At 39.3% G+C, this 26,877-nt stretch overlaps 2 protein-coding genes across 3 annotated transcripts in view; one reads left to right on the top strand and one right to left on the bottom strand.

The window, feature by feature from the left end:
* Positions 1-8,984: 8,984 nt before the first annotated feature.
* On the bottom strand, positions 8,985-14,376 carry rpl19 (ribosomal protein L19). The gene is made up of 6 exons (XM_061711130.1): positions 14,342-14,376; positions 13,922-14,028; positions 9,986-10,108; positions 9,760-9,880; positions 9,395-9,505; positions 8,985-9,181 (listed from the first exon to the last, which is right to left on the bottom strand). Exons 1-6 carry the CDS (start codon positions 14,344-14,346, stop codon positions 9,058-9,060), a joined length of 591 nt encoding a protein of 196 aa, XP_061567114.1. The 5' UTR covers positions 14,347-14,376; the 3' UTR covers positions 8,985-9,057.
* A 6,349-nt stretch (positions 14,377-20,725) lies between these two features.
* cacnb1 (calcium channel, voltage-dependent, beta 1 subunit) overlaps positions 20,726-26,877 on the top strand; it is a 36,550-nt gene continuing 30,398 nt past the window's right edge. For both annotated transcript variants that reach the window (XM_061712634.1, XM_061712633.1), the window contains exon 1: positions 20,726-20,935. In XM_061712634.1, coding sequence (XP_061568618.1) covers positions 20,846-20,935 — 90 coding nt within the window. In that variant the 5' untranslated portion in view covers positions 20,726-20,845. The remainder of the gene's footprint in view (positions 20,936-26,877) is intronic.

The following is a 26,877-nucleotide window of genomic DNA, read 5'->3' as shown; positions in this document are numbered from 1 at the left end:
AAATAAGCTCTTTACGCAATAACTCTGCCCGCCAGAGCACTGAAACCCGCAGAGTGCAGTTCATATACTCTGAAATGGCCACCAGCATCAATGCAACGTTTAAAACACATGGGGTGATTGAGAGAAAACCCCCAGAGTCATAACAGCAAAGCACCTCCTTGGTTTGAAAGTGTCTCACATACTCACAAATAAATTCCTAGACTCTTCCAGAATGGTGATAAATCCACAGTGGTTCCCAGCATGAGCGTTTGTACACCACAAGGTATTCCAAGAATGGCTTAATGGCTGTTTTTCTCTGATAAATATCTGCGTAGCTCATCAGACCTCCAAAGAAAAGAAAAGAAACTTTTTCTGAAGTTTTCTGAAATTTCCTGAAATGTGTACATTTATGTGAAAGAGTCACCTTGGGATTCAGATGGTTACTTATTTAATTTTTAGTTGTTTTTTTTCCAGAGTGAGCTTTGAACTCAATAGGTGGGGCCCATTCAAAGTTATGTGTGATTGTTTCTCTCACCACCCTGCCATTACCTCACCATTACCCCATCAGATGGGATTTCCAGTGGTACTAATTATGAGCCCTGGCAGCTTCTGGATCAATCTATGTTACAAGTTGGTCTTTTTTCTCCAGCTGCGGGCCCTTAAATTGTCAGCTTCCTTCTCCGTCTAGGTGAACTGCAGCAGGAAAACGGCTCCACGGGGAGGTGTGAAGGAAGGGACGGCCTAAAGGAGGGCAGCAAAGCGATCATGTGGCTGAGCAACAGCTGATCCCAGTGCATTCCACAGCTGCTTACTATGAGGCCTGGTACCCTCGTGAATTCATGAACTATTGCCACCCTGCACATCTTAGGGAATATTTACCACCAAGATAAAACATACTGGCTGGATTTACAATCACATGCACTATGCAAAAACCTGCAGCCTACAGACTACAGGATACAGGACATGCAAACGACACCTTCAGCGTTGCACTTGCATAATTTATATTTCCTAGAATTGGCTGTGATGGAAATGAGACTCTCTTTTCCAAATCAAGGGTTAGGGCTAGGGGCAGGGGTGACAGTAAGCCGGATCCGGAAAGAAATATAGACCCAGGAACAGGACAGGAACGCGTTTTGAGCAGAGTGGGACGAGAGAAAAGAGTGGAGAGGACAGATGATCCACCTGTGTTAATCCCAGTTTACTGATGCTCACAACGTGAGCAGAAACTAATCAAATGTTAACTAGAAGACAAATGTTTCCCTTTATCTAACGCTGCCAGCTTGTCCCTCAGATGAGCAAACTACAGTTTGTTTCTAGGGTTGCCAACTTTTAGCCCCTTTTTTTGTGAGTGAAACAATTTTTTAACTATTTGACTCAAACCTGAATTGAATTATATGCATATTTTTGAATGTCATGAACACATGGAAAACAAATTATTATCCAGCAATTCACTTTAATACAAAATAACAAAATAAACGGAATAAAATAAGTATCTTTCTTAAACAGAAACCTCTCCTGCTTAACTTAAAATTGTATAAATTAATATAAAACAATAGAAAGAAAGCAGAACATCCATTCTGTAATAGTGCAGATTTTTTGTGCAATAACAAAAGTGCAAACAAAAAGTCTGTAGAAAACTTGTAAACATATTTGTGCCTCAAAGGCCATGACTGTAGGCTACAGTTGTAGTAGAATAGAATAAAATAGAATAGAATAGAATAGAATAGAATAGAATAGAATAGAATAGAATAGAAAGCCTTTATTATCATTATACTGGTACAATGAGATTAGGTAGCAGCTCCGTAAAAGTGTAAACAACAAAATGAGGAACAGGAAACATAAATATATATACACTATGAAAATGAGTGAATGAGAGAATAATAATGCACATAAATGAGAAAAGAATATTGCACATAATGGATGAAGAATATTGCACATAATGGATGAAGAATATTGCACAATATGAGGTAGCTTATTGGTTTACAAAGTTCACAGCTTTGGAGAAGAATCCTTCCCTGAGTCGGTTTGTTGGGGTTCGTATGGACCTGAAGCGCCTGCCAGAGGGCAACAGGTCGAAGAAGTGGAAACTGGGGTGGGTGTTGTCCTTTAAAATGTTCCATGCCCTGCTGAGTAGGGGGTGTGGGGTAATTAGTGCCAAGGGGCAAGTTGTTCCACCGCTGTTATCTAGAAAACCATGGAAGAAATTGGTCATGTGATCACATCTTTTTGGAGAGGCATCCATTTCAATCATCCTGCAAAGAAGGGAGACACATGGCTTGAGAGGTAAGCACATTTAAGTTCAAAAAACAATTGTATGCCCTCCAAAGTAAAATTTCTACAAACGAGGTTTTTTGATTGCAGTGTTTGAACAATTATAGACAACTTAAAAAAAACTGTTGTTTTAGTGCTTTAGTAAGCTACACCATGAATCTATACAGTTAGCATGATAGTAACTTAAAACAGCTAGGGGATGCATTTTCTTCCAAATGGTGGGTTTGGGGTATTTTGTACCAAAGGGCCTGGGTTAAGTTGTGATACACTTGCTTGAAAAAAAGCAAACCCAAGGAGAAAGAGCTCTCCTGTAGCTCAAAGAATAAATTTCCGATACCACTGAGCGATGGCACTGATTATGAGAGCTCAGATGTCCAGAGTGGTGATGATGATGATGATGATGATGATGATGATGATGATGATGATGATGATGATGATGATGATGATGATGATGATGATGATGATGGTGGTGGTGACAAGGATCTGTCTGCTGGTGACTTTGTCATTGTGAAGTTTGGTGGTAAAAAATCCAAATCCTATAACATTGGATTGGTGGAGACAGTTGAAGGTGATGACATCAGTGCAAAGTTTCTGAAGCAAAGTCTAAGAGTTCTGCTGATGGAAAGCCCGTCTTCACATTTAGAGAGAATGATGAGGGAGCTTTCCCTAGAGGTGATGTTGTGTTAAGAAAACTACCCCCACCACAAAAACTTGGTGGTACAGCAAGAAGGGAGCACATGTTCATATTCCCCTGCAGTATCACCAAGTGTGATGTTCAGTAGGCCAAATCTCTGAATAGTAGGAGTAGGCTACTTGTTCATACTGTATGTTAATAGGCCTTGCAAACTGGCATTTGATGTTGTGAAAATTGTCACGGTTTTGTAAGTTCCTGTTCTATTTCGAAACACGTGTTTGAGTTATGTCTAGACTTCCCTTGTTCCCATCTGCCTTGATTGTCTGCACCGTGTCTCGTTAACCCCTGTGTGTGTCTGGTCTTGTCTTTCCCTCGCTCCCTGCTGGTACGCACTGTTTCTACCTCCATGTGTCATGTCATGTTTTGGTTTTTTGGCTTAAGTTTAGGCTCTTGTGTTTTGCAATCCTGCTAAGCAGCGCTTTTCTTTAAGTACAATAAATCACTATTTATGGAACTCCTGCCTCCTGGGGCCTGTACTACGAAGCAAGTTCAACATATCCAGGATATCTTTTCCTTATCCAGATTCACTAAGCGGGACAATTGCAATCACGCTAAGCGGTCACACGACGGCGGTTATCAACTCGGTATATCAACCCAGGTTTCTCCAATCTGGATATGAGCGCGTGCACATAAAAGGGGCGGTGTTTTCAGCGCATGACCAATCGCAAGCATGGAGAAGTCCGCTGTCAGAGCCGCTTATTTCAGTAGCGAAGAGCAAACAATAATTTTACGGAAATATGATGAGTATAGGCATATAATACAGGCAAAAAGCAACACAGTTGCAGCTGCAAAATGCAGGAAAGACAGCTGGCAAAAGATCGCTGACTGTATAAATGCGTAAATTCATAGGGATATAAACATATATTTGAATATTTTGGGAATCTTAATCTTAAACTGTAAACCATGATCAGCAATATTAAAATAATAAAAGGCTTGCAATATTTCAGTTGATTTGTAATGAATCCAGAATGTATGACATTTTTTTTGTTTTTGTGTTTGCATTACAGAAAATCACAATATTCTAATTTTCTGAGACAGTCTGTATATATTGGTTCTATAACTATTGTTGTTGACCGATAACTTGTGCTGATGCTGTACCAAAGAATTGGGTTTTTTTATTTATTTTATTTAATTTTTTTATTTTTTCAGGAGGGGGGTATTTAGTATTTTAAAGTGACTTCTCAGAATGTTCGAGGGACGAAATTGAAAATCCCTTTTTTGCTATCCCCTTACAAATGCATCTTCTTTTTCATTTCTTCTTGATTTATTTATTTAATTGGTATTAGTTTTGGATTGACTGTACATCGGATTTTGGGTGATGATTTGTTTTATTTATTCATTGATTGATTTATTTTTTATTTTCTCCTCCACCTCTTTTTTCTTTTTTTCCTTTTTTTTTTGGATCGTTCATACAGGTACTCATCAGGGAAAGCAAAGGGGTTTTGGTGGTCCCTGAATACGCGTTCTCTTCGGAGGGATCCTCTCACGATCCGCGCACCAAGATCCACTGGATTCTCTTCGAAACGGCATGTCATTTTCCAAGAGAGCTGATTGGTCAATGGGCGGTGCTTTTATACCCGGCGATCTGTATCTCGAACATAACCTGCTCCGGAGCAGGTTAGCTGTTCAGCATAAGTTACCATGGCGATGTGCCCCGCTAAGAAGTGAACCACCGTCGTAGTCCTGAAAACCCAGGGTTAAACCTGAAGTTACCTCGCTAACCCCAAATCCCGCTTCGTAGTACAGGCCCCTGGTCTCCTGCATCTGGATCCTACTCCAACCGCACCCTGACAAAAATGTTAAATAAACCATAAATAAGCAATTTTTTATTGAATTTGTTTTGCTTTTACATAGCATCATTGCTTGCGAGATTAAAATTAGATGTTTTGCCAACCACTTTTTTTTCAAAAGCTATATTTCTCATACAGTTTACTTAAGATTCAAAGTCATTGTTCCCAGGGATGTACAACATCCTAAACTATATACCAATTTTAGTTGGAGGCTTTGTTGTAATCCCCTTGCTTGCACTTAAAGTAAAAAATGGCACTACTTACCCCACTCTCCCCTAAAACAGAAAGAAATTACTTATGAACTCAATAGCTCAATGCCATTTTCCTTCAGCATTTTATGACTATTCTTTGACTCTCACAGTAATACAGGACAAAGTGCGTCCCTTTTCAGCTCAATACGGGACACATACTTTAGTTTATAAGGGTTAAGCCTGATTTAAGGTTCTGTGTTAAACCAACGCAGAGCCTATGCCGTTGCCGTGACGCCGTCGTGAACCCTTTGGACTTCTCCATCACTCCATTTCGCCGCGGTGCAAATACCCGCTCAGAGAGCTAGTTGATACTTTGTTTAGCTTCCGGCTTTTCTGGTCACAGTGAATCAAAGAGATAAGGACAACTATTGTGCAAAAAACCAAAACAACCAAAAAAAAACAAAAAAAATCACACACACACGAAGAAAAGAGCGCTGAAAGTTCACTACTGCTTCACGAACCGGAAATGCGTTGCTACCAAGAAAACCAATCACAGCCCTCTCGGTCTGCGTTGGGTCTGCGTCGCCTAGACGGATAGTTACATTTTTTGGGAGGTGCAGGTCAGGCTACGGCGTAGGCTATGGAGAGACTCCCGCGTAGCCGCGTACCCTACGGCGTAGGCTCTGCGTTGATTTAACACAGAACCATAATTCAGCCTTTAGGGTTGGCAACCCTAACTACAGCAGCGTAACGTTACATATACACCGCTGTAATGTAACGAGCAGCCCACACGGCCTCCTGGCGGCAGAACACACATCATATACAGTGAACATATATATATATATATATATATATATATATATATATATATATATATATATATATATATATACAGTATATATATATATAGAACATACGTGTCAAGTCTCCCGTTTTGGCCAGGAAACTTCCGTAGTTCATCGTCTTTCCCGCTGTCCTCCTGTAAATTTCCCATTTTATAATATAATAATTTTTAAACCGCAAACTGAATTGTCACTAGTCTCACGAGAACTGCCACCTGCTGCAGCCGGGGTGGCAGTTCTCACGAGGTTAGTGGAGACAACGGGAGCAAACTCAGGACAACAAATCAGAGATGGATGGATGTAAAGAGAGAGAAGACATTTCTGCCAAAAAAGTGAAGACTTTGTGTAAATATCTCTAAAAATGGGAAACCAAAGTTTCGTTCCTAAAGAGGAGCAGGACAATGAACAGTTACGAGTTCTGAAAGTTATTTCAGCTAGAGACACAGAAACATGTGTCTGTGTTATCAGTCATTAATGCCAGAGAGCCACATGATTGAAAATGACAAATTACAATAAAGTGTAAATGTTTCACTTGAAGACAATCAATATGTATATAGACTAAAAATGTTTAAAATAAATAAGTGTGCTTTAATTCAAAAGTGTTTTCATTTAGGCAGCAGGCTCTATTATAGGAATTAAATACATAGGAATGTCCACATCATTTCAGTGTCAACAAAGGTCACTATCAGGCTATGAGCACATAATTGTAGATTGTAAGTGGTTGACAGGTAGTTATTTTAGATTTCTTGTAAATCTCGGTTGGACTGGTGGGACAGCGGCGGAAAATTGCCCTTATTTTTAAATCCAAAACTTGACAGGTATGATACAGAATCATCATCAAAATGCAGAGAAAGATTTACAACATATTTAAGAGAAAAAGGGAGTCCGACTCCGAAGTTAAAGATGAAGAAAAGAGGGAGGAAGCAGCAGCAGAACCAAAAAGATCAGGTAGGTAGACTATTGCCAGAATAAAGGGCCAACTAACTAAAGAATGTTAAGCCTTAAAATGTTTAGCATGAACCTTTTATGTGGGCTATTATCTAGCTCTGTGCAGCTCTCATCTAGAACATTGCATGTCTATTTGAGAATAGCCTTTTTACAGTTAGGTTTACTCTGAATTAGGTAAACAAGGCTAGTTGTCTTGTTTTAGTATGCTTATAAATTATAAGCATACTAAAACTAGTCTTGTCTTACTTACATAATACAGTCATTTCATCATTACAGTCAATGAAGGACGTGAAACATTCAAGAAAAAAAAAAAGGTTTGATAAAGGTTTCGTTCTCTATAGGAAGTAAATAATTTCCTGCAGCTTCTGCTCCCTACTTCTGTTTATCAGGACATAGGAAGTTATTGTTGTTTTACCCATCTTACTTATTTGTCAGAAAGAAGCAGTTATTTAGCTTCACGTGTCTGGCCAATGCAGCACTAAAACAATCATAAAAGAGAATTCAAAAGAGAATTCTGGGTCTTTAAATTACAATTTTTTTTAAATTCAACAAAATCTGGGATATTCAAATAATTCCATTTTTAAGACAAAGTAACGGAAAAGTATTAGGGCAAGGCAGAAGAAAAATAAAAATATTTTAGAGAAGGAAGATTTTTATTTTCCATTATGCACTTCGAGAAAAAATCCAAATGTCGAGAAAAAAGTCGAAATGTGGAGAAAAAAAGTCGGTCGACATTAATGTTGAAGTACAATTTTAAAAAAAAACGTTGAAATGTTGAGAACAATGTTGAAGTACAATTTCAAGAAAAAAGCCGAAATGTTGAGAAAAGAGTGAAAATTTCATGAATAAAGTTGAAATGTTGAGAAAAAAGGCGAAATTTCGACTTTATTCTTGAAATTGTATTTCAACATTATTCGACATTTTTCTCGAAGTGCAGAATTAAAAAAAATCTTCCCCTCTCAAATATGTTTTCTCCTGCATGGCCCTAAAACTTCAGCAGTAACAAGACTACAACACTGTTGAGTTTTCATATCAGCTAAATCCACTAGAGGGCGCCAAACGCATACACGTTCAAGTATATAGTTTGTTTAAGGGTAAAAAAGAGAATTGACAGATTTAACTAATCAGATCTGGAAATAAACAGAAGACCTTTCTGTGTACCGTGTTCAGGGTTATAAGTGACTGGAGGCAGCAGAGGCGTCCAGGTTGAAAGTTAGCAGAAAGATTGACATTCCTCATTAAGTGAGGAAATTGAATTACTGCTGGCTCTGGATCAGAAATCTTCAGAAACATTAAAGCGCCGGAAAACAAATTTGCAAAGAAAAAAAAAAAGCACAACATGCTGGCTGGTTTTAGGGGAAGTGATAAATGTCCTTCCAATAAAATAAGTGATTTTAGTGCGATAGAAATGTTCAAAGACTGAAATAAACTGATTTAAGACAGTTTTAACTAGTTTGTATTTATTTTTTCCAACCAAAAACACACTACAAAATCAATTTGTTTATCTTTAATTTAAATGCATCGTTTAAGCATATCAAAAAAATCCATCCTTCATAAGTATAGCCAAGGAAAAACTACAGATAATTCAATGCAATAAACTGCTTCTACAGTAGAGTTGGTGTCTCCTTTTCAACTAAAACCACTCAAAAGCTCCAGTCTGGAAAAGTGGGAAGAGTTGGGTCTGGAAGGGCATCCGACGTAAACTTTTAAATCAGATCAATACTCAAGAGAATTGTGGTGTGCTGTGATGACACCCAACAGAAGAGCAAACGTGTTGTTTTTAAAAAAGTTTTTACTTTGATGAAATAAGAGTTTCTAGAACCTGATCAATTTATTTGTGACTTTTTAAAATTAAAAAAATTAAATCACCATGTTTCTTTTGATAATGGCATTGTCCTGGAAAAATGTCCTTAAAAAATTACAGCGCTTCACTTTAATATTTGACCGTTTTTTTAGTCATCTATATTTTTCATGTCAGCTCTTCGAGCCCTGAAATGTGGAGAAAAAAGGGGTTCCCTGTGTCACATGTTCACCGGTTTTCACTTAATATACATTTGATCAGTGAATTTTGGCAACCTCCATACCAACCTGATGCTGAAATAAATACACCAAATTAATTTATGATAAAAAAAAAAAAACTGTTCAGAAGCCGTTTAAAACAGTACTGGAGGAGTTTTTGATGTTATATGTTATTATCTTGTATCCCTTAAGCTGTTCACTGTTGCCCTGACAATTAAAACATATTATGGAAGAAAAGTCCAGGAGACCATTGAATGTCTTTCTGTACACTTTTATTATCAGCACTCGACAGGTGGCACAGTCGGGCAGGACACACAGGCAGATCACTTCTTGGTCTCCTCCTCTTTGGCCAAGTTCTTGATGATCTCCTCCTTCTTGGCGGCGAGACGCTCCTCTCTGCGCTTGCGGGCCTCCTTCGTCTTGGAGCGGCGAGCCTCGGCTTGATCGCTGCGGTAAGGAAGTACAGAAGATCGTGTTCAGACGACGTAAAAATGCTGGATTTCATCGTCATCGACAAAGACGTTTTCAATCAGTACATCAAAGGCACGCCACCACTCTTCTGCCTTACAACAAACAGCCTTCAGTGACAAAAACATTTCTGCTGACCGACACACATGGTCGCCATGTGGAACTATAAATAAGACTGATTTGAAAACTTACGACAGGAGCTTCTTGCGGGCCTTGTCTGCCTTCAGCTTGTGGATGTGTTCCATTAGGATGCGCTTATTCTTGAAGACATTACCCTTGGCCCTCAGGTAAAGGCTGTGGTACCTGAAAGAGTCCAGACAGAACTGACTGATTAACCACCCGAATACACAAAACGGGACAAATCTTGACCGTGTGCCCATGTGGGATACTAAAAGAGCTTAACTGAGATAAAAGTAAGAGCTGGAGAATCAAAGTTTTGTTTGACGAGTTAGTTTAACAAGACAAAAATAAATAAACCACTTTTCTTATATGTAATATGCCTCCGAGTGTACGATGTAAGGAAAGTACGAGGACGTTTGACTAAATCAAGAACCTACATGTGCCTGTCGATCTTCTTGGACTCCCTGTAACGACGCAGCAGACGACGCAGGATCCTCATGCGGCGCATCCAAGACAACTTCTCTGGCATACGGGCGTTGGCTGTACCCTTCCTCTTACCTGGAGACGGGGTTTAAGAAAATGCACCAGTTTGAATAATCTTGAATATTTAACAAACAAAACAAAAACTGAAGAGAAAAAGAAACACGTGGGTTTCAACATTACCGTATCCCATATGTCTTCCCTTGCGACGTGCAAGTGTGTTCTTGCGGCAGCGGGCCCTGGAGTGGACCGTAACAGGCTTGCGAATGATGAGACCATCCTTCACCAGTTTACGGATCTGCTGGCCTGAAGACGAGAAACAGTCAAGTTACTGGAACAGATGCACGGCCTTATAAACTATAGAAACTAAAGAAAAACCACAAACAAAACCTCCAATGATTGACACTTGTGAAATATTTCTTATCTTACCTACTGAATTTTGAACAGAGGCTCTAAAAAGAAGTTTTAAAACATCCTAGAGGCCCTACATTTTTTTAACAGTCGTCAAAAATGAGGGAGGCCACTAGATAAAGGATTTTGATGTAGATGCACCTTAGAGACTCCTGTCTAAAACCATGGAGCCAAACAACCAGACCAATCCACAGGTATCTGCTTAGCAGCAACTAAACTTTCAAAATAAAAGCCGGTCACAATTTAATAATTAAAGCAGTTTTCTCCTTTTTACTCTTGGATGGATAAAATAAAAAGTGAAATTTATTGCCAAACAAATTCATTTCTAAATCTTGATGGCCCACACAAATAAATGTCAATACTGGCAAACATTAGTTTTGTGTTATCAAGTGATAGACATTTGCCTTGCTCTTCACACCACACTTCCTTTCAGTCAACGGTTCATTAATTCACTGTACCGTTAACACAAGTAATTCATATAGACTACTGTGCAAAAGTCTCAGGCTCCTAGTTTATTTGTTTTATCAAAGTTTTAATGACCATGCATCTATTTGCATCTATCTATTTTGCGGTACAATAAGACAATACAGAAACAAAGATTTATACAAAACAATGTCCTTTAAAAAAGCTTAAATCTGTGCTGGGTTGTGGGGGAGACTGCACTATTTACTGACGTTTGCCTGAGTCTGATTTGGTCTGAAGATCGCATGGCTTTATTTTGTGTTATAATTATATTTCACTTAAATTTACTACCTGTTCAGATCCAAATGGGACAAAAATGTCTTCCCAAAAACTGCTAAACAAATAGATCACTATTTTTCCCCACTTAAATAAAATTAAAAAAAATCTAATCTTTCATTCACCTACAGTCCTAATCAAACCCACAAAAAAACTTTTTTTGGCAACCTTTTAAATTTTATTTTATTATATTTATGTCACTTTCTTAATGACACAAAACATAATACTGTTATGGGGCTGGGGATTTTTTTTTTAGTTGTATTTAATCCATCTTAGATATACCCAAAAAATAGTAGCAAGACTTTATGAATGCATTTATTGTGCATTTTGTTTTCTTTGAGATTAAAAAAAAAAAACCTACCCTTTGGGGCCTTGAGGACAGAAATTGTCCAATAAAATTCACATTATTTAAAAGATAATTGATTATAATTTGTATGTCACGGGTTGAATCATTGACAAAATGTATTATAAGGTTAGAGATGTGTTTGATCCAAGATAGCCTGATGTTATCAAACATCCAGAACAACTAAACCAACCACATCACCTCCACGGCAGCGGTGGAGTGAAAAAGTCCTTTATCTTTCGAAAGGAAATTAACCGACTGGCTGGGAATTTAATAAAGGCATACGATTATATTTTTTTTGACTAAGTTCAATGGGATCAACACTGCAGAATGCAGGAGTGAGTCTGATTTATTTAAAAACGGCATTGAGGGCACTCAAGATTTAAAAAATGAAAATTAAAACATATGTCGCTACGGTATCATTTGAGTGTTTTAAGTTTGGATTCATCAAGACTTTGATGAGGACTGAACTTTTATTTCCTGAAATAGACATCAATAATCACATAAGACTTACTAAAAAGGATAGAAAACAACCGCAGTTTGAAATAACTGATTCATTGATTTAAATTCATTCATTTTGGGGTTTTTTTTTTTTAGATTAGAAAACAAAAACTACCATATGGGTAACTGAGGACAGAAAGTGTCCAAAAAAATTCCCATTATTTAAAAGATAATTTGATCATAACTTGTATGTCACGGGTTGAATCATTGACAAAATGTATTTTAAGAACAACCTGTTGTTCCTCATTAAGTAAGTATGTATTGTCTATTACCTTCTGGTACTGTTATGACCATCACTGACGTACGTATTATAAATGCATTATAAATATAAGTTAACGGTTAACTGTCACCCGTGGTGACAATATACATTGTTCCTGGATTTGCACGCATTGTGGCCATTAAATGCATCTGCATTTCATGGCCACAAATGTAGGTGAGGTGAACTGTAGAATAATTTTTATTATAATTTGATATAGGTCTTTTGTTCATTGTTTTGGTTTAAATGTTGAGACAGGAGGAAGCCTTAAAAAAAAAAATCTGTCAAGTTCTTGGTCAGAAACAGGGGTGGGATTAAATAAATTTTCTTATTCCCACTCCCTTTCGAGTGTTAATTACTTTGTATTTTGAACCTGCTACTGTTAAAAGGTATACGTTTAATTTTCTGTTGCACGCAGGTCACTTATGTTATGTTGTATTCAGTACTCGAGTTGAGGGGGGATGGCATCCCCCCTGAAATAAAAACAGTCAAAATCACCCCCCCTGTAAAACTGCCATCCCCCCTTTCCATCCCTTATGCCATTTCATCAATGAATGTGGTTTTACTGCTATTTCAACATTTAGAGTCATCACCAGAAAAATTAATTTGACAATTTTCACCTGTTACAAGTAAATTTTCACTTGAAATAAGTAGGAAAATCTGCCAGTGGGACAACATTTATCTTCTCATTACAAGCAAAAAAATCTTGTTCCACTGGCAGATTTTTTTTTTACTTATTTCAAGTGAAAATCTACTTGAAACAGGGGAAAACTGTTGTTTTTTTCCAGTGATGAGTCTTGTTTTAAGTGTAATGAGATTTTCTTTTACTAAAATGAGACATTTTAACTAGAAAGGACAAATATTCTTATTTTGAGTTTTTGCAGTGATCCATTTTCGTTATCCTGTGAAGGACAGAGTCATATTGATAAGTTCAGAAAACTGTTTTTTATTGTTGTGTTTTGATGTATTTGATGTAAGCCCAGTGGATATTTAAAGCTTACAGAAGGCTGCATTTAACTGCTGCTATGTCATTCCTGCAGTATTTCTGCAGGTGTTTTGGTCAATGCTATTATTTGTAATATATTATATTATTTGTAATCAGCACAAATTATCTGTCCCCATATGGTAAAATCCACCACCCCCCCTGATTCTTTTTTACAATTCGAGTACTGGTTGTATTGCTCGAAATAAATAACCAGAACAACTGCATGTTCTCATTAGTGATGATCATAGTAATTGTTAAGCCATGATGACTTTACACTCAATAGAGTGAATCCGTCACTGGATGAACGAGTGTGTCAAACTTTTAGGATTTATGCTGACGCCTTTAGTCTAGACCAGTGTCCCCCATGGGGGGGACGCAAAACTTTATCTGCTTTGAAATTATGCAGTTGTAAAAATTATATTTGCAAATGAGTCATTCATAAGACATTGTTACGAATAACTTATGAATGTCTTGAATATTTGTGTTTTTTTATACACTGGTGACAAACAGGAAATTATTTCATTCCTTATTATTATATAATTACTCAACATTTAATTTACTCCGACAGGTTGTTAAAGAAAAATGTTAAAAAAAATTGGTCTCATATTAAAAGAGACATTTTTCAGAAATATTTTTATGTCTTTTTGTGCGTATTTTATACATTGGTGACATTGGAGAAAAACAAAGTCATATGTATATAGAGTAAACCAAAGAGAAATGTATCAAAAAACATAATTAATGTTCATTTTTTCAATTAAAGACTATTTTGGTGCTAGCAAGTAGGGGGGGCTCCAAGAAAAAAAGGTTGGGAACCACTGGTCTAGACAGACAGTTTGAAAAAGCGCCACAGATAAAGCTTTAAAACTAATATTCAGAGAAACTTACGGGAGTTGGCGTTGGCGATCTCGTTGGTCTCGTTTGGATCCAGCCAGACCTTCTTCTTGCCACAGCGCAGGACGCTGGAGGCCAGCCTCTTCTGGAGCCTGAGCATGCTGCAAAAAAAAAATCACCCCGAATCAGATCTACAGTTACAAATGCACACAATACAGTCACAAACTATTATTTGAGCCTATTGGCCGCAGCGCGAACTGCTGCCGGGCGGCTGCCATGATGGGCTCAACGTGGGCTACACCGTGTCCCTCAAACCCACCTAAATGTGAGGTATTTTAACCTTTAATAGCTGGAAACATGTAAATATGTATAGGAAAATAACTCGGATTTCACATTATGTGGGATAAGGTGGTCGATTGGACGTTTAAAGAGCGTTAATTGTGACTTTTAATGTGCCGTCGAGAGCAATCCTACCTCATGGCTGCTACTTCAACAGGAAAAGGAAGGCTGCACAGGCAGAGTGGAAGATACCACTTCAGGGGAGAATCCATCTGTGAACAAGTAACCATTAGGTTGTGTCCCCGGGAAAATGTCATACTTACTACTACATTTCAGTGATAATATACATGCGTATTCAAACATAAAACTGGTGAAAATGTATCAAAGAAAATGTATCGGTAATTGTGGGATCTTTTTTTATATTGACGCCCCTTGGCAAAATAATGGTACTACCCAACGGCTTCACAATGCATTATGGGTTAAGTAGCAAGAGCTTGTAGTTCTGCTTTTCAAACACACGGGGGCAGTATTGGAACTAGAAACTGTAAACTCGCGTTAAACAACGTTTAGATGGGGTTTTATTGTATTTGTACAAAGATGATTACTTTTTTCTTTATCTTAGTTTTAATATTGAGTGGATCAGAAGTAAACATGTTTTATTCTGCCTGTTTTTACATTATGTATTTTTACATAAGTCTTGGACTTACAGTACAGCATTTCTTGAAATTTGTATTTATTTATTTATTTATTTATTATTCAACCTTTATTTACCCAGGAAAGCAATTTAAGAACAAATTCTTATTTACAAATGCAGCCTGAACAAAGAGCATAAACACTTTGAGGGGAGATGGGAAGGGGAGTGCTAGAAAAAAAACAAAAAAAACAACCAAAACAACAAACAACAAAAAAAGAGAAAACGAGCCACACTTTTAAAATAAGATAAGAAATAAGATAAAATAAGAAGAAAATAAGATTAAAATGAATAGAATAATTAATTTTGCATAAGTGAATAATAAAATCTTTACTACTAACAGTAGATGGGAATTATTATGCATTAATTTGTGTGTTTGCTTCAGTTTAGGTTGTGTGAACAAGATTCTGCATCATGCGCTCCATGAGTTTTTAAGAAGCGATTTACCACATCTTCTACCATTTTATTTTTTTTATTTATTTATTTTTTTTTACATCACACGTACAGTACAGACCAAAACTTTAGACACACTTCCCCATTTGTTTGAATGAGAAGGTGTGTCCAAACTTCTGGTCTGTACACCGTATATACATTGCGTCTAGTCTACTCTCATTATGTTGTTTTATTTTATAGGAAATAAGATACACGATAGAATAACAATCTGAATTCCCAAAATATTGCTCAAAACCCAAGTATCTTCACACACTCTAAACCTAAAGCGGTGCACCATAAAATTCACTATTTTAAAGGTTTAAAAAACACAGTTACATTAAAAAAAAAAAGATCACTAAGTAAAACAGCAATTTCAAGGACTGTGTCTAAAATTTGCACTCCACTTAAACTTTTTCATATGAACAATTCCCTTTAACATCTCTAAGTGGTCAACGTTGAAATGAAAAAGTGGAAACAGTACTTTTGGCACAGTGGGTGGGCACTTGTGAAGACTCTTGTAAAAATAGTCTACTGGTAGGTTACCATTTGACCGACTGTTCATTAAGGTTGCTGTTGTTGCATCCTCAATCCTGTAGAGCAGCAAGACCATCACCATGGTGATGCTGCATACTCACAGTGTGGGTGCATGAGGACCACTTGTGTGACTTCATTGCCTCAGGTATTCACAGTACCGAATGAAATCATCATCATTTGGAAAAGTGTTCAACAGCGATGTCTCATCCAGCAGGAGAGTAGTGATGTGGATGCTTCAAACAAGCTGAACTGTATCCTGACCTACTGTTTTCATAGAAGAAATGTTCTATTTTGGTCATGCCCTTTCAACGGCTCAGTAAATATTTCATATTATTTATGTCATCTGTCAATAGTTTTATGGCCTGCCTAATAAAAATATACAATACAGCAGAAACAGTCAAGTTTTTCCTGAGACAAACAAATACAAACTACCTTTCAGGTTGAATCCACAGGAGCAGCTTTCCTTTTAAACACTTTAAACTTCTCAAAATTGCCATGATTGCCACACATGTATTCTCTGTAAACTTTTGCAATATATCAATATATCTTGATGCAATAAAATCGGGATTAAACCTGAGCAGCCAAACAAGGATGGATGGAAACAACTAGACCCAGATCCTGGATCAGGAATAACGTCTAAGTTGGATCACGAGGAACCCATGGAACTATTTTCACGCATATTTATCCACACCTTCTTGAATCTTCCAGTTGACATGTTTGTTTTAAACAGACATAAAAACAAACTAAACCAACCACATCATCTCCACGGCAGCGGTGGAGTAAAAAGTCCTCCTCTTTTCTTCGAGATGAAAGTAACCGACTGTCTGGGAATTTAAAAAAGGCATACAATTTCTATATTTTTTCTTTACTAAGTTCAATGGGATCAACACTGTAGAATGCAGCAGTGAGTCTGATGTCTTTAAAACGGCAGTGAGGCCACTCAAGATTTAAAAAAATGAAAATAAAAATATATATCTGACTCTATGGTACCATTTGAGCGTTTTAAGGTTGGATTCATCAACACGTCGATGATGAGAGGACTGAACTGTTATTATTATGGTGTTATTTTTATTTCCTGAAATAGACATCAATAATCACATACTACATACTAAAAAGGATAGAAAACAACCGCAGTTTGAAATAAACGACTTTAAAGTCATTAGGAAGTGAAGGAATAAGGTGCAACGTTTATTTTCTCCAATTATACTCAGTGCAAACAGATGAATAGAAGACAATCACCTAAAGATGTACATGGCAAATATTTTATTCTACATTCACTACACTCAGTTACCTTGGGCAACAACAGAGGGATGATAAAGAAAGGAGAGCAACCTGAACGTGCTGCACATCTGCTGCTGTGGAGGAGTCTCACAGAGACACAAATGACTACTGTCAGTGGTGATTTGCTGCTTTTTTCTTGTATTCTTCTCTTTTTCTTTAAACTTTGTATAGAGGCTTCCTCCCACTGGCTCACCGGAAGTATGAGATGCAGCAGCTGAGGTTGCTCTTGTGGGTGTTCAGTCCAACGGCGTCAGCTCTGATCAAAACGTCACAATGACTTCAGTCTGTGACGGGTGTGGGGATTATTATGTGTTAACGGGGATTTCGATGACAGGTGAATGACAAACCCGTGGAGTTTTGTTTTTTTCCTCAGTGCTGTAATCACATTTTTATTGCTGTTGTCACCCAAGTACACAGATATGGCGCTTACTGCACACAGCAGTTACTTTGTCTTCAGTTAATTTGCTCTATGACGAGAAGGTTTAGTGTAAATCATCTGAGCAGTTCAGCAGCAAACAAAGAAAAGCGACTCACTAAAGCACACAGACGCTGAACCAACAGATCTGGGTAAAGCATGTTGTTTCTATCTCCATCTGCACTTTTCCTCAGACAATATTGTGTACCGTGTTTACAGAGAAACCAGGTCCATCTGGGCAGATCCAGTGTTGCCCAGATGTTCTGATGTTCAGCAGGTTATTCACACCTGGTAGTTTAGCTGTTGCTCACAATATAACGACAGAGGTAGTACCGTATTTTCTGGACTATAAGCCGCACCTGCATACAAGCCACATCCGCTCTATTTAAAAAAAAAGATATGCAAGCCCCAGATATTTTTGTTGTTAGATTAGATATTTACTACATGTACGGAAGGATTTTGAACTGTAAATGATGTACATGTTTGTACCTAAATAGATCCTTAACAGTGTCTTTTAACACGGCAGCAACTTTGCTGATTAAAATGGGACAGAACCGGATAACCAGTATTTATTTATCTATTTATCTGTTTGAAATCTTCTTTGCATTTATTTTGTCTTAGTTTTGATGCTAATTCCGGTTAGAGCGCCCCGAGCGGTGGAAGAAAAATCCACAGAATAGCCGCAACTTTGTATAAGCTGCATGGTTGAAAACCTATGAAAAAAGTAGCGGCTTATAGTCCAGAAAATACAGTAATTACAGTCATAAAGATGAGAAAATGAAAGTTAAAAAATGTATATATTGATTCAAAATACTGCAATAAAAGTATATGTAAGACATAGAAAGAAATATGCTATAAAATTAAATGAAAAACTAAACATTGTGTATTTTTAGCCAGTTTGTAAAAAAATAACCCAGTGGTCCCAGTCTGCATGTGTTCAGTCAGTCCTAATCCCACCCACTGGGTTCAACATTAGGTCAGTTGTGAGGAATGGTCCCCGGGGAGCTTCGGTGTTTTCCCCTAAAACAGCATCACCATGTTACTCTTCTGATCTTTAAGGGCCCAGACAAGAACCTTTCCTGCTGCTCAGAGGCACTAAAGGTAATATTGCACTATTTGAACCCCATTTGAGCTCTGCAGGGCCTCCGGTTCCTGGGAGTAGGTGAGGGCAGCAGGGGCCTGAGAGCTCCATCCCTCACCGCTGGAGGTCTGGCCTGCTGCTCTCTCATCACTCAGGCAGGGAAGGTGGGGTCTGCTCGCTGGGGCGTGGACCTCGGCTTCCAGCTGGAGTCTGTGGAGCGCACACAACAGGCACAAACCACATCAAGACTCAGAAAACACATGAAAAACACACCGGTAGTTTCAAAATAAAAGCACACACCTCCTGCGTAAAGTAAACCCGGTTTTAAAAGGCTCTTTTTTCACAATTTGCCCAATTAATCATTTAAGTTGTAAATGTAAAACAGAAACCATGACAAATATCCTACACTTTGATGTGGCCTTATTTTTGTCCTCATAAATATATTAAATACTACGGGTCATTTAGGGGCTAAAATCCCAAATATGGTTTTCACTGATGTTTATGTAAGATATATAACTTAGGTACTGAAAGGAAAGAGTAGCATCTCAAAGTCATGGCAAATAAGTAATAATGTTTCCTTTACAGCTTTCAGTAGGTTGGTGCTTCAGACAGTTCTTTTATCTTTGTCTGTCTTTGTGTCGTATGTCGCCGTTTGTCTTGTTTGTCTCGGTGTGGATCAGTGATGGGCTGTGGACTTGGAGTGGGGTGGTAAACCCCAACTTTGACCTGTTGACAGCTCAGATCACACAGGCTCCAGCAGACGCCTCCCCTCGACTCAATATACTGCAATAAAATAACGTGAAAAGAAGGCACAGGTTATTACAAGAGAAAAAAAAGCAACACTTTACCATCAAAACTCACGTCAGACAGCCAGTATTAGTTCCTCTAGTCCGGGGGAAACAGTCCAGGTCGGATTGTTGGTTTAAGTGTGCACATCCCACCTTCTCCAATTAGTTAAGACAAGGGGAGAAGCCACAAGGCAAAACCACACACCAAAGCACTGCATGGGGATCTGCCCTACACCAAGTTCCACTGCAAGCTTAAACACTGCAAAGTTAATCTGAACCTCACTCAATTCTCTGTGAATAAATCAGTTATGAAGAGTCAGTGAATGAATAAATGAATGAATGAATGAATATATTTAGTGTCTCATGAGGTTGGCCTATCAGATTCTGAGCACATAATAGTATTTTGTAAGCGGTTGACAGGTAGTTATTTCAGATTTCCTGTAAACCTGTCTTAAAATGTAAAATGCTGGACCTCGGTTGGGCTGGTGGGACAGCGGGTGGTGGAAAATGTCCCTTATTTTTAAATCAAAAACTTGACAGGTGTGCTCATAATGTCATCCGACTCTGATATGTTGAGATCAGACTTAGTGCAGTGCCATATCATCTATTGCAGAGTTGGTTTGGGCGGTTCTGGTTGGACATTTGGAGTCATAATCCTGCTGCAGAATCGATGTGAATACTGAAGGGTAGTTGCAACAAATTTTATAATAAGTGGCTTCCCTTTCTTACATTCTTCCACTCTCTCCAGTCCCTGCCTCATGATTGACGGATCCCCCCCCCTCCCTCTCTTCTCTCATTCCTCTCTTTCTTCCTCCTTTTTATTTATCTTTTTATTTACTTTTCTTTTGTTTTTGGGGTTTGTTTTTTGTTTTGTTTTTTTGCTTTGGGTTTTTTTTTGTTTTCTTTTTTTCTCCCCCTTTTTATTCATCTATTTTTTAATTCATACTGTTTAGCTTTAATACTTAAATATTACTTATATATAAGAATATAATAATTTTCATGTATTTGTCATTATTTTGTGTGGATTTTTTGTTCTGTTCTTAATCAAAAAAAAAAACAAGTAGGTACACTGTATATCTTTTTTTGTTTATTCCTGTTCAACTGTGCCTTACCCCCTAATAAAAATATCAAAACAAAAAAGAATCGATGTGAATAAATCAGAGCAGCTGACATGCATATAATTCCTTTTTTTCAATGCATGTATTTGAAAACGTCCTTTATAGAAAAAAAAGCACTGTCCTTATTGTTGAGGTTGGAGTGATGAGCGGAAGCCTGCGTGCGTCACGGCGCAGGCTTGACGGCTCGGTGCGCCAGTGTGTAGCGCGTCAGACGGGAGGGAGGCAGCTGTTCCCATTATTTTACTAGGCAGTTCACAAACAGCGGCTTCACCCTCTCTTGCGCGGCAGAAAAAGATGAGACTATCGACAAAATAACAGAAAACACCGACATAGTCTTTTTTCCCTTAAAGTGAAATCAAATGGTACAGAAAAGTAGTATGTCCAGGACGCCTTCGACCTCAACCCAGGAGATCCAAATGGACATGTTCGACCATCATCCACACACGCAGGTAAGACCACGCCAGGGAGCTCACATGCGATAGAAAGCTGAGAAAAATACAATTTCCTGGGTGTTTTTTGTGTTTACGCACGAGATGCTCTGCGAGAGCAGCAGGGCTGCTTCACTTCTTTGGATTAACAGGTTGTTTTTCTACATATCCTCCAGGAGTCACGTTTCCTTCAGAGGTTTATTTGAAGAAAACGCACAAATAGATGCATGAGATGATTTACCTGCGTTTGTGTTTTTTCTCTGTCCACTTTAAAAAAAAAAAGAATTATTTGTAATATCATCATTGACCTGTGCTTTCTTGGTAATGCTATGGTGTTAATAATGCCACTGCTGTCTAGTCTAATCGTGATGTAACGCCTGCATTTAAGCGGTTTACCCACGGGTTCCTCGTGAAAACATCACACTTGTTTAATTAATAATTAATTAAGCAGACAAATGTCCCCATAATCTGCTCTTCTGACCGGGTGGAAAATAGTTTCAAGTGATTTCTCTTATCACTCACAACAAGAGCTTTTACGTCTGTCAGGGAGAGGAATTGTAAAGTTGTCATTTCAAACATATCAAAGACATTTTTTTCATATTGGCAAATGGAAAAAAATGGTGTCCGCTCTCAAAATACTGGATGTGGTTGGTCATCTTTTATTTTTTTGTGTCTTTATGGTGTCATTCTCTTTGCAGCTATAAAATGAGTTGTAACATGATGCTGTGGGCATCTATGGTCATAACTCTTTAAATTGGAAAAAAGAGAAAAGAAAAAAAAAGATGAGCATATCTGGACCAAACACACCCATGCTGAGGTCAGTCATTGTCTCTCTGGAGAAGGAAAAAACAAAACAAAACATCTCTACACAGACAACCAGCGCTTCAAACCTTGCCAAGTCCTGCTCTCTCCTCTTTACTCCCACTCTTCCCAGCTCTCTCTCATCTCTCGCTTCCCCCTCAGCTCTCCTGATTCCTTCTGCATCCTCTCTGAGTATCCCACTATGTTCATCGTGCGCTCATCATCTCACCTCGTCATGTCCTTTTTTAGAAAATCACATCTTTATCTGCTGAGAGGCTGCAGTGAGCAACAGATGGACATCCTCCTTGTGCGAGGCAGCAGGGATTCATGTGTGCGCTTTTATGTGTTTGCACAGCACCTCTGATCAATCAAACACACAAAAAAAACAACTATAAAACCATGTTGGAGTACAGTAATTCACGCTGCAGTGTGCATTTGTAACGCTTCTGCTGTGAGACAGGCAGGGAAAAGTAGTTTTGATATGCTGAGAGGAATGGTGGGAGTTTTCTGCACCATCATGAAAGAAGAAATGAAGTCAGGATTGAGAATTCAGCGCTTGAGGGAACGTTAGATTAAAGATCGTGTCTGGTAACTGCAGTCGGATTGCAGATCAGTGTGGACCAGCTGATAATTGCTTGTAGGATTCGGCCTGAAAAGACCCTCGTCATGTTTCTGTGCAGCCCACCACCCTCCCAGTTGAAGCCCTCCTGCCTCACGCTGCCTCTTTGATTATTCACTTAATCTGGGAGGATGTTTACCAACAGGAAGCCTCCACTCCCCACTTCCTCTGGCATTTCTCTGCCCTTTCCTGGCAGGAACCTGCCCAATGTGGCCCCTGGCATCGCTGGAAACACACACCCTCACATACCAACCGGTGCCCAGGCTCCATGTTCAGCTTGGAGAGCGTACGTTGGCCTCCTATTCTTCAGCTCTAATACAATTTAGTTTATCAGCTCCGTTACTAAGTGTACGGCACGGTGGCAATGCATCATCTCTCGACAAGCAAATTGCGCCGTACAGTCGTAGCCTCCATTATCGTCACCCAGTGCAATCATTCCTCCATTCCTTCCAGCACTGTTGCCTCACAGCTCGATGGTTCCTGGTGCTTTTCTGCTCCCTCCATCATCTACCTATGCTGGTTGGGGTTTTCACTAGATGCTCCAGCTCCGTCCTGCAACCCACAAACACGTATGCCAGGTTAACTGGTGATAGCCTTTGCTCCTTTGATGAAGCGTGGCCCTGTGATGGACTGGTGACCTGTCTTGGGTGTGCTCCTGACTTATGCGTGGAGGGCTCCACAGCCCCCCCGTCACCCTGGAAAGGATCCATTTTAGATAATGGATGGATATAAGCTCTTGGTCTTAGAGGGTAAGAGTAAGTGAATCAGCTGCTTGCATGTGATCTGGAAGGCTTCGCCTCAACACCCTGTAATGAGGGTGTGAATGCAGCATTCACAGGTTTCCCAATTATTAGGAATAGGCGATATTTTACCGTTCACGATATACCGTCAAAATAATTCCCCACGGTAAGAATTTGTCATCTCCCGGTAAAAACGATAAATTCCTGTTGATGACGTTTTTGTGTAAAACTGATTTATGGTTCTGCGTTAAATCCACGCACAACGTACGTGAAGGAAGGAAGGAAGGAAGGAAGGAAGGAAGGAAGGAAGGAAGGAAGGAAGGAAGGAAGGAAGGAAGGAAGGAAGGAAGGAAGGAAGCAGGAAGGAAGGAAGGAAGGAAGGAAGGAAGGAAGGAAGGAAGGAAGGAAGGAAGGAAGGAAGGAAGGAAGGAAAGGAGGAAGGAAGGAAGGAAGGAAGGAAGGAAGGAAGGAAGGAAGGAAGGAAGGAAGGAAGGAAGCAGGAAGGAAGGAAGGAAGGAAGGAAGGAAGGAAGGAAGGAAGGAAGGAAGGAAAGGAGGAAGGAGGGAAGGAAGGAAGCAGGAAGGAAGGAAGGAAGGAAGGAAGGAAGGAAGGAAGGAAGGAAGGAAGGAAGGAAGCAGGAAGGAAGGAAGGAAGGAAGGAAGGAAGGAAGGAAGGAAGGAAGGAAAGGAGGAAGGAAGGAAGGAAGGAAGGAAGGAAGGAAAGGAGGAAGGAAGGAAGGAAGGAAGGAAAGGAGGAAGGAAGGAAGGAAGGAAGGAAGGAAGGAAGGAAGGAAGCAGGAAGGAAGGAAGGAAGGAAGGAAGGAAGGAAGGAAGGAAGGAAGGAAGGAAGGAAGGAAAGGAGGAAGGAAGGAAGGAAGGAAGGAAGGAAGGAAGGAAGGAAGGAAGGAAGGAAAGGAGGAAGGAAGGAAGGAAGGAAGGAAGGAAGGAAGGAAGGAAGCAGGAAGGAAGGAAGGAAGGAAGGAAGGAAGGAAGGAAGGAAGGAAGGAAGGAAAGGAGGAAGGAGGGAAGGAAGGAAGCAGGAAGGAAGGAAGGAAGGAAGGAAGGAAGGAAGGAAGGAAGGAAGCAGGAAGGAAGGAAGGAAGGAAGGAAGGAAGGAAGGAAGGAAAGGAGGAAGGAAGGAAGGAAGGAAGGAAGGAAGGAAGGAAGGAAAGGAGGAAGGAAGGAAGGAAGGAAAGGAGGAAGGAAGGAAGGAAGGAAGGAAGGAAGGAAGGAAGGAAGCAGGAAGGAAGGAAGGAAGGAAGGAAGGAAGGAAGGAAGGAAGGAAGGAAGGAAGGAAAGGAGGAAGGAGGGAAGGAACGAAGGAAGGAAGGAAGGAAGGAAGGAAGGAAGGGAGGAAGGAGGGAAGGAAGGGAGGAAGGAGGGAAGGAAGGGAGGAAGGAGGGAAGGAAGGAAGGAAGGAAGGAAGGGAAGGAGGGAGGGAGGAAGGAAGGAAGGAAGGAAGGATGGAAGGAAGGAAGGAAGAAAGGAAGAAAGGAAGGAAGGAAGGAAGGAAGGAAGGAAGGAAGGAAGGAGGAAAGAAAGAAAGAAATGAGCCAGGAAGAAGGAAAGAAAGAAATTAACCTGAAAGAAAGAAAGAAAGAAAGAAAGAAAGAAAGAAAGAAAGAAAGAAAGAAAGAAAGAAAGAAAGAAAGAAAGAAAGAAAGAAAGAAAGAAAGAAAGAAAGAAAGAAGGATAAATTCCCGTTGATGAAGTTTTTGTGTAACAAACATGGCGGATCTGAGAGCGAGATAGATTTATAGTTGAAAAGGTGGAGTTGAATTGGTATTTTTTCTATCGTCATTTTTATCGTTATCGGGATAAATGCCAGAAATTATCGTGATACATTTTTTAGTCCATACCGCCCATCCCTAATATATATATATATATATATATATATATATATATATATATATATATATATATATATGAAAACTGCCTTCGCCTAAAGCACAACGTAACGGCCTGGAATCACTTGCATGTACAGTTTTACTTTAATTTCTAGTAAGTTTCCGAGGACATAACGGTGGAAAATTCCCAAAGTCACCATGATCGCTATCAGTTACAGCTACCGGAGGCATCTGATGGAGAATATTTCCACTAAAAGATGCTCTGCAAGTCTCATAATTCTATTACAGAAAGGAACTGCGGCATTGAGTTATTTCCTCGAAATTCCCTCTTGCGTTATTTCTTGGACAGCGAGTTGCCTTGGATGGAGCTGATTTGTCCCAGAAAGGCTTTTGCTTTACGAATAATGAGTTGGACCCCCCCCCCCCACCTTCAGATTTACATGTCAACTTTTGTATACCATGTTAAAGGCCAATGAGGCATGGGTTTAAAAGGCTGGTATAAACAAGAAGTAAGATTACATTGCATATCACAAGTAGTTCAACATTCAAACACAGAGACAGGTAAGCAAATAAAGGAGCTTCAATTAGATTAAACAATTAGATCGGAGTTACTCCAGGTTCCAGGGAAGAAGAATCTGATGATTAAACAAAGCAACTGATGAATTTAAAAGGGCAACATGGAGGCATGAGGCAAATCAACGGACCGTTCAAAGGGAACGTGCACAGTGGTGGTGGAAAACTGGTGAAAGAAAAATTAAGGACAATGACAAAAGTACGGCGAGGAGATCTTACACAGCACGAGACGGTACTGTACATGAAAAAGTGAGGGATGAAGACAGTGAAACAGCTAGAAACAACAAAAAAAAAATACACAGAAGAAGCCGCTAAGTCCCTCTGGCGTCAGGCGAAAAGCAATAATGTCCACCAACATCTGTCATCTGGGGTACACGCAGCTCTCACTCCTCGGTTTAAATGACTCTGCTGCGGTTACAGGTGTATATCAGCTCCTGCATCGATTGGACGTGATCGAAACAGGGCTCATTCTTTCTACCTTTCTCAGAGCCAGGCTCCATATAAAAAATACATCCATAAAGAAGGCAGTGTGGGCTCGTGGCCTCTTCCCGGCACTTCTTCTTTTGGCCGTCTCGACCGCGGACTCCATCTGTCTTCATTGAAGCAGCAATGTTCAATCAGCTGTGAGTTGAACACTGATACAGGATAATAGATCAGAGCTAGGGATGAGTGGTATGGACTAAAAAATGTATCACGATAATTTCATGCATTTATCCCGATAACGATAAAAATGACTCTCTCCTTCCTTCCTTCCTTCCTTCTTTTTTCCCTTCGTTCCTTCTTTCCTCCTGCTCTCTCCTTCCTTCTTCCCTTCCTCTTTTCTCCCTTCCTTCCTCCTTTCCTTGTTTTCTCCCTTCCTTCCTTCCTTCCTTCCTTCCTTCCTTCCTTCCTTCCTTCCTTCACGTATGTTGTGCGTCGATTTAACGCAGAACCATAAATCAGTTTTACACAAAAACATCATCAACGGAAATTTATCGTTTTTACCGCGAGATGACAAATTCTTACCATGGGGAATTTTTTTGACGGTTTATCGTGAACGGTAAAATATCACCCATTCCTAATCAGTTTCTGTTTAGAATTATATGTGAAAACTGTGAATGCATCAATTACATCTTTACATCAATTACGTGATGATTTAAACATGCACACAAAAGATAACATAATGGTTATTACATCTGCGTTTTCACCATTTGCTGTTGGACAGTCAGAAAAAGAAGCTCAAACAAGAGAGCAGGAGCATGATTTGCTGCGGTACAGGAGGTGTTTGATAAACTTGGATTGACTTCTGGGCTCCATCTTTCAAGACGAGAGTCTCCGTTTCTCCTCTGTCTGTTCACCTCGTTTACCTTTTCTCTTTTTTTCTTTACGTTTGCACCGGATGGTG

The sequence above is a fragment of the Cololabis saira genome, chromosome 21, assembly GCF_033807715.1.
Source record: "Cololabis saira isolate AMF1-May2022 chromosome 21, fColSai1.1, whole genome shotgun sequence".
Classification (NCBI taxonomy): domain Eukaryota; kingdom Metazoa; phylum Chordata; class Actinopteri; order Beloniformes; family Belonidae; genus Cololabis; species Cololabis saira.
Note: the sequence above shows the minus strand (reverse complement) of the source record. Positions and strands in the feature narration are given on the sequence as shown.

Bases quoted from the DNA above. Each gene is read 5' to 3' on its own strand.
- rpl19 (XM_061711130.1), bottom strand. The intron at 9,881-9,985 runs GTAATGTTGAAA...CCCCGTCTCCAG, and splicing joins GGGAAGACATATGGGATACG to GTAAGAGGAAGGGTACAGCC. The intron at 9,182-9,394 runs GTAAGTTTTCAA...TCCTTACCGCAG, and splicing joins GCCCGCAAGAAGCTCCTGTC to CGATCAAGCCGAGGCTCGCC.